Source organism: Oenanthe melanoleuca, chromosome 3 (genome assembly GCF_029582105.1).
Source record: "Oenanthe melanoleuca isolate GR-GAL-2019-014 chromosome 3, OMel1.0, whole genome shotgun sequence".
Lineage (NCBI taxonomy): Eukaryota > Metazoa > Chordata > Aves > Passeriformes > Muscicapidae > Oenanthe > Oenanthe melanoleuca.
Genome location: NC_079336.1, coordinates 107,236,418 through 107,247,858, shown reverse-complemented (window position 1 = coordinate 107,247,858; position 11,441 = coordinate 107,236,418). Strand labels below are relative to the sequence as shown.

Below are 11,441 nucleotides of genomic sequence, written 5' to 3'. Positions count from 1 at the left end.
CCTTCCTCTTCCCTTTCCCCAGGCCAGCATTTTTCAAATGCATGCTCAAAGCAGGAACTTACTTCAGGCTTAACCAGAAAGTCAGAGCACCCAGCTTCTTTTTTTACTACTGTGACTTGTATCTTAATCCAAGTATCTACCTTAAGGGATCCTTCCAAAAGCAGGCAGAACAATTTGTGCTCTCTGCATTTGCTGCCTGTTGCACCTGCCCTAATTTTTGTTCCTACAACACAAAACTAGTGTGCCAGGGTGTTATGGAAAAGATTTATGGGCCATAAAGATACACAATGTTCTCATGTGGCTTTTGAGACTTGCTAGCCATTCTGCAGCCTAACTTTAACAGAGGCTCAACTTGCAGTTGTGATCCTCTCTGGTAACAAAACAGCTGGCATTAAAGCAATGATTTGGGACTCCTTCCTCCCTCCTTTTGTTACCACAAGGCTGAGCTCCTTGACTAGAACACTGTTGACCACGGAGGGATGCTACCTATTTTAAAAGGAATGTAACCAGCACAACACAGGCCGAGAGCAGCCCAGAGTGAAAGGAAGGGCAAGTTTTTCACTCTCACCTTCAAACACTTGCAAGTACAGGTGTAGGACGCCCAGCCACTACTGTTCTTCCTTAGGAAGACAGGACAAAAAGGGGTAGCTACTGCTTTGCCTGTCTCTTCTGTCCTTTGGAGGTGGATGACCCACAAGAGGTTGCAGTAAGAAAGAGTGTCATGACCCCGTAGCTGTAGGAAAATGATTATGCTCCACAGACATGCTGTGTGGGAAGATAATACAGCTGCTACCTTCTCCAATCTCTGAAATTCAAGGGTGTCCTCAGGCATCCTAATTTCCACATTTGCTGTGGGAATGCACTATCTGTACAGAGAGGTTGGTGTTTCCAAAAAGCAATGATGAGGCATTATGTGCAGTCTAAACCAGGAACTGCCCAATAACCCACCAACTGGAATCAAATTACCTAAGTGGGATTCAGATCACTTGACCCATACTGACCTCTAATTCTTTCCCAGAAGATGGAAAGGAAAGGTGGTAATACTGTCTACTAAACTTGTGACACTCAGCAGTGTGTTCCAACCATGATACTGCCCAGAGCATTGTCAAGTGTCACAAACCCTCTGTGTCCCTGCCCTGACAATGGACAGCACCTCTCTGACTTTGATCAGTCTTGAAACTGTAAAAAGTTCAAACAATTAGCTGACATGTGGGAAATTGCTTCCCACAAGTGACCAAGGAAGTTTTCCACAACTGATGTTCAGACTCAATTTCCTTTGTCCTCCCCTACCCTTCTAGTGTCCAATTGATTTCCAGCAATATCAACACCTTCTAAATGGACTTTCAACAACAGTTCTAACTGGAATTGAAGCCAAGAAGAAATACATTTCTAAAAAGGCTGTATAAAAAAAGCGGAAGAGGGATTTTTGCATACTGACTACTTTCCATTCCCCATCACAAGTTACCTGTCCTGTAGGCAGACATCTTGTAGAGTCTTATTTTCTACTGGGCTTTATTCTGCACTCTGACCACATTTCCAGCTAAACATGCTATAAAGGATGCTGCAGTGAGGTGAATGTCACTCTTCTCTCCCATGTAACAAGTGACAGGATGAGAGGAAATGGCCTCAAATTGCACCAGGGGAGGTTTAGATTAGATATTACGAAACTCTTTTCCACAGAAAGAGTTGCAAATCATTTGAACAGACTGCCTAGGGAAGTGGTGGAGTCCCCATGGCATGGCTTAATGGTGAGCATGGTGGTGGTGCTTGACTCACGGCTGGCCTTGACAATCTGAATGGTTTTTTCCAGCCTTAGCCGTTCTGCAATTGCACGTTTCTATGCCTTGCAAGCAGGTATGTGAGGCCTGCAGTACTCACACAATCCAGTCCACGGCCAAGATGAGGGACAGGTCGTTGGTGGGCAGCCCGATGGCCTCCAGGATGATGGCGATGGTGAGGACGCCTCCGGCAGGGACCCCAGCTGCTCCCACACTGGACGCCGTGGCTGTCACACTGCAAACCAATGCCCATGCCTGGTTAGAGAGGCTCCCAGCTCTCTCTGCTGCACTCTGTCATGTGCCTCCCTGCTATGGGAATTGTAAACAAACACTCCAGCATGGGACACACGGAGCATTTGCTTCCCAGGCAAACCCCTTCCTGCCTGCTGATGCAAAGGAACGGGTACAGAGGACAGGGGCACAGCAGGGATCCACAGCAGTTACCGTGGTGATGGCTATGGGTTCAACACCAGGACTGCCTTTTCAGGATAAGAAACAACCAACACAACTGTATCCTGCTGCCTGACTAACATTCCCAGCTCCAGTATGCTGAGTGACTTACACCTCCTGAGCCCACACGTACAAAGGCAAACTCTGCCATGCAGGACACAGCACCTTCTCTGTGTCTCGTTGCATCCCAACACAGACACTAAATCAGGAGCTGGAAATCTGAAGTGCATGTGGTCTACACACCTTTTTGTGTACAGATGTTACACTGTACTGAGCTTTCCTTGGGCTATCATTACATCATCCTCAGACCTGTCTTCACACCTGAGTCAATGAGAGTACCTGAAAAGCTAATTTTGCTACCCACCAAATAAAAAACCAGTGCCCCAGCCCCTGCCTTAAATAGATAAACAACATACTGGGAAACACAATCAAGAAGGAAATAAAACCTGGCCAGGAAGGGTAAAAATTTCCAGGAGCCAGCCCTAGGAGGCATCCGGTGGATGCAGCTGTGGCTGCTGGGCACAGTGAGGAGCCAGAACTGCTTGTAGCATCCTCATTTAGGGGATTTTGAGGAGAGAAATGAAGATAATAACACTTCATGAGATATGGGACATGGTAGGATATTCCAGGCATAGAGTGGATAGAGTCTTAGAGAAGGAGATAGGACTGAGATGGTGGAAAGGACAATGGAGCAAAGCAGTTAGGAGGGGAACAACAAGAGATCTGATAATAAAAGCTAGTAATGTGGTGGTAGGAAGGACAGACGTAAGCAGGAACACAGTCCTTAGTACAAAATAGATGCATAAGGAAGCAAGGAGCTGTCAGGAGAATTTTCTAAGACATCCAGAGGGGGAATCAGGGGCTGCTTTCTGGGCAGTGCAAAATGCCTCAACTACTCAGCCTAACGGTGACTGGAGGATGGAGGAGTGACATGCTTGAAGGAGGAGAGGAATTTCATGTGTTCAACTTAAACAGCTCAAAGCCTGTTTCAGAATTCAATTACCCCTCCCAGGTTCCATCTTTTATTAAATTGAGAATCTTGTAAAGGTTTAAAGACTCCATTCTTTAATCACCCTATAATTATGTTACATAGCAGTTTGCAAGCTTTAGGTCAGAGATGTGGAATGCTAACTGTTAGTTATTAACAGAGAAACCACAGATTGAATGTGTCTGGGGGCCAGAAAGATGCGGTTGCAAGCAACTTACAGAATTGTGAAGATCTGCCCAGGGTTGAGGTCGACATTGTTCAGCTGAGCAATAAACACAGCTGCCATGCACTGGAAAATAGCAGCTCCATCCATGTTTACAGTGGCCCCAATGGGAAGGATAAACCTGCTGATCCTCTTGTCAACTTTGTTGTTCTCCTCAATACACTTGATCATGGACGGGAGCGTGGCTGAGCTGGGAACAGAACAGGGAGAAATGAAACACAGAGCACCAGGGTGCTCTGAATGCCCCATCTCATGGCTTTCACGTTTCTAACACGCTGCAGACAGGACTGTCAAGACAACAATGCCATTTTATAGTCCCTCTCTGTCATGAGGACAATGAGGGACCCTCCTTATTGAGTTTTGAACAGAGGTATTTAATAATCTGCTTTAATCCAGAAATCTGATAAAGACTAATCTCCCAGAAGCAAGAACTCATGACTTAACACAGTATGCAGCATTACATGGCTGTAGAATGAACAAGTCTCAAACTACAAACATACAGTAACAGATGCAAATATATCAGGGGGTTGGAACTAGAAGATCTTCAAAGTTCCTTTCAACCCAAATCATTGTATAATTTTATGACAATATAAGCACAACAGATACAACACCAATCTCTGTTAATGCTGTATTAGTCCCTTCTCAAGTGAACAGAAAAATAATTAAAATTCAAACATCACTCTTGGATTTACTTCTTGCTTTACAAATTACATGGTTTTATTCATAAACTTTCTCCTACTATGCAGAAGGAAAGAGTTTATAAATAGCACTTCAGCTCCATTAACGGACATGCAACTGCTTTTGGGGATAACCTGAAATGATTTTATATAAATATGTTGTTTGATCAAGTGTTTGTGCTTGAGAAAAGCATAAATGACATGCTCAATCATTTGGTTATGACAAATAAAAGCTGATCAGGCCAGATCTTTGAAATGAATAACGTTAAATGCCTTTACACTAGCAACCAAGTCTGCTTTGCTCCTACAATATTAGTCTAAACTTGTTCTGGATCCTTCTGAACTTAAAAAGTAAACTTGTGAGGTCACTACTGACCCTCACTTCACTTAAAATTGAAAGGACAGATGGCAGGATCATTTAAACACAATAATTTTAATTTTTTCCCCCAAGATATTTCCAACTCAGCATCATGCTACGGCCCAAATATTTTGAGGAATTCTTTTCAACAGCTGATAATCAGCATGTGCTGCGTGGCAAGCTGACAACAGCAGCCAGACTCTCTATGCTCAGAAGACTCTTTCTGCAATTTCAGGAACAGTATTCACACCTAAACCTAAAACTGGATACAGCCAGGTGACAACCAACCAGGCAACAGTCCCAAAAGTGGCACAGAAACCCACCTGGAGCAAGTGGCAAAGGCAGTGGCAAGTGGTGTGATAAGTCCTAAGAGAAAACGATAAGGATTTTGCCGTGTGGCTGCAAAATAAATAAGTGGCAGAATGATTCCTCCGTGGATGACGTGGCCCAGGATAGAGGCAAATATGTATTTTCCCAGACTGGTGACCAGAAGCACAATATCTTCCATTTCCACAATCTTGCTCCCAACAAGGAACATAATGCCAATAGGTACGTACCTGTGTAAATGCACAATTGGCTGTCATTAAGTACAAACAAAAAGCCTTGGAAAACACTACATTTTCTGTCCTGGAGATAACATTCCACTAAAGAATCTGCTGCTTCTATTGAAGGGTGGTTCCTTATTCACCATACATTCAGGTTAGGTAAATTGTTTGGTGGATGGTAAGCAGACAAATTTTAAAAGGTCTGTTCACTTATGCCCTCAGAGATGAAGCTAGGAGAGTGCCAAAGGGAAGGTGAGTGCGAAGCAGAAATGCTGCCAGGACCTACCAGGGCAAGACACAACTGGGGAAGGGAAGGGAGCAGCATCACGTCACTGGAGTAGAGAGAGGGGTCAAAAAGTTGGGTCTTACACATGCAGAAAACCCCAGCAGAGTCAGGTCATTAAAATTACAAGACACACTGGGTGCCAGCTCCATGGAGGTTAAGAAAAAGCTGTGTACATACCAGAGAGCTCAGCTAAAGGCTGCTGAAGCATGAGCCAAAGACAGCAATTAACTCTGCTATTTGCCTACACACACATCCACGCCTCCTATCTAGAAACATGCCACGTCAGCATTTGTTTTAAGTTTCCTTTGTCCAGAGCACCCGGAGCTGCTCCAGGGGAAGGGCCACCTGCAGGCCACAGCCACACCTCTGGTCCCAGTAGCCCTGAAAGGACTGAACTGCCCTTGCACCAACAGCACAGCAGCTCTAATCAAACTGTGTGAACCACTGCAGGCCCAGGACCAGCTCCTTCCTAAGCTCTACTGGAATGTTTGTGTCTGAGTACCTCTGCTGATGCTGTCCACACTCCTTCCCCTTCTTCTAAGATTAGGAAATACTATAAGATCATCCAGGTCCCCAAAATCTTGCCCCAGGAAAACATGTGGCTACAAAACATTTGCCTGTACATCTCAGGAATAAAAAATCCAATGCCCATGTTCAGAAAAGCTGATTTGTGGCGTTAGGATAAACTTCAGAAGGTTTGGTTAAGCATACAAGGGTCTGGAAAGGTGGGCAAGCCTTAAGACTGCTCAGACCACTCACTTCTTCCTGGCCTGCCTCTCCCTCAGTGGTTCTGCAGCTCCTCTGTTCCATGCAGTGAGCATGTCCTATGTCCCAGATCCATGTAAGCATCCTCTGTCTTCCCTTGGCCAAATCTCTAGGGGGGCCTGTGGAACATTCCCCACTTAGCCTCTGCAATTCCGCCTTTGAACTGTGTTTCTGAGGACCCTGATTAGCCAGATCCAGCTGAGTCCTGATCCTCCCCAAGCTCTGCAAACATGAACACTGAATTCCTCCCCTTGAAGACGAAAGAACTGAAAGTTGAGACCTAAGAGTTGCTAAACACAAGAGTGGCTCTCAAACAGGACCAGATATGAGCTCAAGCTGCCTTTGCTCCTGGTAGTATGATTTCACCATTCCAAAGTATCCCTTGGGAAGCACAGGCAGCTTGACAGACTTTGAATAAATACAGGACTACACAACAGCCTTAAGGAAAGAGAACAAGTAAGGGTTTACTGTAAAGGGTCAGCAGTGGTTCCCATAATCCACAAAATAAAGGATTACATACCAACTGATTGGCTTGAAGTACTAGCACTGTAATAAGCTGAATATATGAACTGCCTCTTATCAGTATTCAGTGTCCAAGGAATTACACTCAAGAGCAAAAAGCTTAAGCTGCTTGGAGACTGAATTTTTTAATCCCTTATGATAGCAACTAACACAGAGATCTGCCTGTGTAAAATCAGGTGTTTTGTTAAAATCCTTCTAACTTCTTAGGGAGAGGAAAACAGTAGGAATGAAAAATGCAAAATGAAGGAAGAAAAAAACACCTCCGCTAAGGTACATTTACAGCTTTCTCACCAGCTTGGGAAAGAGAGTGAGAAATGTTGCACTATTAATTTGTTTGCTAGCTATCTTTATGAATATTTTTTATTTTGTATGTGAGATATTAGTACTGTTGGTTTCACAGGAGCAGCCTAACTCCATACCCAAGGACAACCATGATATCGCTATGAGGCCCAGGTTCATCCCACCTGATGGAAAACCCAGCCAGCAGGCTGCTCCTACCCCAGTGGGCCTGAACCACTTTCTAGAGGTGCCTGCCTCCTCCAACGCCGGTTTCTTGCCTTATGAGAAAGTTCAGTGTGCTCCAGTTTTTAACTAATAAACTTTTTTTGGCATCAAAAGCTTTGTGGGATTGATCAGAGCACTATACAGCCCATAAACTTTTCCAGACTCCAAGGAATTAAGTGAAATAATGTATTTGCTCATTAATAGGAAAGAGGGAAAAAAAAAAATCAGCCTTAAGAAATACTGAATTTTCTTTACACTAAGTAATCAAGGAGTCCTGGAGAGGATTTACAGGCAACCCTTTCAAGTTCTCCAAGCCTGATCCCTTAAGTTATGAGTGACTGTCTCATTACAGGGCACAAGGAGAAAAGACCCCATTGTGTGACACCACAACATTCACTTTTGCTGTGATGAGGGATCTCACAGGAAAAAGCTGGACAGAGATGAAATGTGAGTTTGCTGATCTGAGCATAACATTGCACTGCAGATGTACCTGCAGCCACACACTTACCACATAATCCAGGTAACCAAGACCATTGTTGCCTCATTGAATGAGTTAAAGAAACGAATCAGATCTTCCCCTTCTGGGCCAAGCTTTTTCAGTGCCACTCCTAAAACCAGAGCAAACATCACCAGTCCCAGGATGTTCATCCCTTTGATCTCACTACCGACAGGGATCTGCAGAGACACAAAAAGAAGGCTTATTACATGTGAGAGTAGGACAAAACCTAACAAAAGGTCACCTAATTTTGTTGCTGCCTGATTGATTTGAAATCAACAAGCAGAACCTATTTTGGAAAGGAAAAACCTATTTTGTTGAAGGGAATCAAAGAGATATGGATGCAGTCTAGATAAAAACCTCCCTAGTTATGAGCTGACATGGATTCACTGGAGAAGGAAAGGGCCTGCTACTACCTCCCCATGTGCCCTCCAATTTAGTCCAATTTACTCAGGACTTTAGTGCAATGATGATACAAGGTGAAAACCATGAGAAAACAACCAATGTTATGCAGTAGAAAGAGGGGAGAAAGGCAGCAAACTGTGGCAACCTACTCCTTCATCAGTCCATATCAGCTGTGGGAGATAAAGAACAGAAGAGAGATATCTGTTCCCCTTCTCAGAAATCTGTCACTGCCTGGGAAAAAAGAGGAAAAAACAGGATCCACCTATTGACAAAAACTAGTCTACCCACAGGTCTGCTCTGTTAATCCTTCATGGTTTGCTTCTCAAAGAGAGCTGGAGCTCTCTTTGGCAATGTAGTATCATATGAACTGAATGAGCGCTCTTGTGGCTGCATAAAAATATAATTGTTTTGACAAACTATTTTTTTTCTCTCCAACTTGGCAGTACAAACATGTCAAATTGTTGTTTTATTTGGATGAACTTCTATAACAGATGAAGTTTGTGTACAAGTTTTGGCCTTTTGGCTAGTTTAAGTGGACACTAACTCAACACTAGGAAAGAAAAATACATTCTGAGCTGAAAGTTTGAAATTAATATTGACTAAAGAACTCAGGATACTGATCTCCTAAATCTAATAAAACCAGTCTGCTTAAAATTGATGTTTTTGCTGGAAGTATGTTGCTGAACTGGACTGTCTCTAAATAGCAGGTAGAAACAAAATCCTGCAGGGAAAGGGATAAAAAGTAAATTATACACAAAAGCAGGAAGCTAAAACTGTTATTAAAAGAATTGTTTATAAACAGTGAAGGTGCTGGCTTTTTTATTCACTAGATAAAAAATAATTAGATAAGGAATCTGCAATTTTTATGGTAGTTGCTTGTTCAGGGCTAAGCTGCCACCATTTATTTGATGCCTGATTGAAAGAACTGAGAACATGGGCAGATATTAAGCATGAAGCACACTGTATCTCCAGAGATGTCTGAAGAAACATGCTGTCACACACACTAACACTTTTCTGTCTGGATAGTTTTGGCTATATTCTCTTTTTGGGACTGAAAGCTCTAAACTTTTCTGTGATCAGGAAAGTTAAGACAAAACAAATTACACCCTCCTATTAATTAAAAAAACAATCTGTGTACATGGAATATTATTTTATATATTTTGATACAAGGGTAATACGAAATATTCACCTGGAACAGAATTTTACCATAATGGGCCCAAACCATTAAAAAAAAAAAAAAATTCTTTAAACCCTAAAACCAGTGAATACTTTTTTGTTTTGGTTCCCATTCTGAAAAAAAAAAAAAAAAAAAAATTTATAGAACTTTATTATGGAACAGAAATTCAGCGTTTCAGTTTTGTGGAAGTCCAGCATTCTGACCTGGATGTTGCTGGGACAGAAACTCTGTACTCTCCAGAATGACAGTACAGGGTCTTCTTTCCCCCTTGGAGAGGTCTCTGTCCACCTGGCTCCCAGCACCGTGGTAACTGCTGCTGCTGTTCTCAAAGTGCTCACACTCTCCAGCACTTCAAGTCTAGATTTTGTGATCTGGGGACCCCCTGACATCTCGGAGACCAGAAGATGACTGTGTGTGCCACTGCCAAGAGCTTGTGAGCTGTCTCCCTCTATTTGCTGCCATCCTTTCCCTGCTTTCAGGTCTTGCTCTCCCCTTGTCTCTCTATCACTGATTTCTTTACAACACACAACATTCACTATCACCTCCCAACACTGCAGATGTAGGCAGAAGATGCACCACTTGCCTAGAGCAGTAACTTATTGCAAGAAATTTCTCCCTGCAAATCCAGAGGACAACCTGCAGCATTCAGGGAATTCCACCTCGTTGTGACACAATATGGAATGAGTCCAGCAGAAAATCTTCAGCGGAAGATCCTCACAATCCCAGCCTCTAAAACTGGCAGATGCTGAACAGCGTTTTTGTACTCTCACAGAAGACTGTATCACCCCAAAGGGTCAGCCAAACCAAGCAGCATTGTGGACACCAAACAAAAACAGCTTTAATCAGAACTTTGTTCCTGGACACACTATGGGACATGCTATTGTTTGCCGGATTATGCTTTCTCTTAGGAAGATTCATAGAGCTCTTCTGGTTCTTGAATCTCTCTGAAGATCCATTGTTTTTTAGCTCTTGAAACAAAATGCTTATCAAGGAAACAACTGCTGACATTGAACAGTCCCAGTAGTAGGTGGCTGAAAAGAAAATGCAGCCATGTGGTGTGAGGAAGAAGAGCAACCACTGGTTTGTGTATTTTTACTCCTGTCCAAAGAGGAACTGAGCCCCTCCAGGCTCCCTGTGCTGCAGATGGTAAAGTGAGATAGTCTGTGCCCCAGGAAGTCTTGCTGCCAAAGAGACAGAGAGGATGTAGCCATAAAAGCTGGGTAAACATGAGGTGAGCATGTGAAACAACGAGAAAGGACATGGCTGAGCAAACAACTATGTGTCCCACTATTCCTTTCATCAGAGAGAACACAGGACCTATTAACCAGTGGGGGGAAAAATATCATAAATGGAAAATTTTGCTCTACACTATTTGTATGGCAAATTGAAGGAAAATATTTCTCCTCTTCACTCAAATACTCTGCTGATGAAAGAAAGAAGTAGGTAGGAATATGATCTTATTCCCCTGGAACCAAACTCCTGTCACTATGATACCTAAAAATTACACTCCTCTTTTCAAACTTACCTCTCATCTATCTAGAAATACTATGCTCAGACCAGTACTGAAACTGAGCTAACAAAACTGAGATGATGCTCTTTTTTTATTTGGCCTATTCTTCCCTAGAGACAGTAGGGCGTCTTCTAAAATTAAAGAAGTTCAGTCTGGTTTTGCTCCAACAACTTAAAAAAGGTTTTGGAAAGGGAATAGCAGAAATAACCTTCACATCATCACAACTGTTGGCAAAAACAGACACCAGTGGCATATTCAGAATATTTTTTCTGATGTTACATCAAACAGGAGACTGATAAGCAGGAAAAAGAGAGAAAAAATGAAAAAAATAATGTTGCATTTTAAAGAGCCAAAAAATGCATTCTTATTTCTTAAGGAAAAGTGATGGTGTTGAACAAACATTAAAAAAATACTTGACAGCCAGGACTCTGTCCAATGGATATGGTTAGCCTTAATCCATGCTTGGTTGCTATGGAGCCCATATCAAACCTGACAGTGAAGATAAATAAAACATTTACACTTTCACTCACTCTTGCTTAAGTGTCCAATAACTCTGCACTCTGCAACCAACACAGAAATCTAAGTGCACGTTGCTACAGCCTTTCATGAAGCTGCAGGGGCATGCCCTGACCGAGGACACGAGGCCATGGAGAGGGAAAGTGCTCTTTTGGGAATCCGCAGCCACCGACAGCATCCCTGTCACACGGGGTGACTGCGGATCTGGGTAACGCGATCCAACAGGCACGGGCAGCGGGAG

The 11,441-nt window shown here is 43.1% G+C and overlaps 1 protein-coding gene and 1 long non-coding RNA gene across 2 annotated transcripts in view; one reads left to right on the top strand and one right to left on the bottom strand.

Moving 5' to 3' along the window:
- SLC1A4 (solute carrier family 1 member 4) overlaps positions 1–11,441 on the bottom strand; it is a 33,746-nt gene that overhangs the window by 9,878 nt on the left and 12,427 nt on the right. Inside the window, exons 4-7 of the mRNA XM_056487115.1 lie at positions 7,605–7,771; positions 4,798–5,031; positions 3,435–3,629; positions 1,879–2,013 (exon numbers count right to left, since the gene is read on the bottom strand). Coding sequence (XP_056343090.1) covers positions 1,879–2,013; positions 3,435–3,629; positions 4,798–5,031; positions 7,605–7,771 — 731 coding nt within the window. The remainder of the gene's footprint in view (positions 1–1,878; positions 2,014–3,434; positions 3,630–4,797; positions 5,032–7,604; positions 7,772–11,441) is intronic.
- Positions 1–11,441, top strand: part of LOC130250927 (uncharacterized) — a 34,811-nt gene that overhangs the window by 16,556 nt on the left and 6,814 nt on the right. The window contains exon 2 of the long non-coding RNA XR_008840066.1: positions 7,449–7,543. This is a non-coding gene — a long non-coding RNA (uncharacterized LOC130250927). The remainder of the gene's footprint in view (positions 1–7,448; positions 7,544–11,441) is intronic.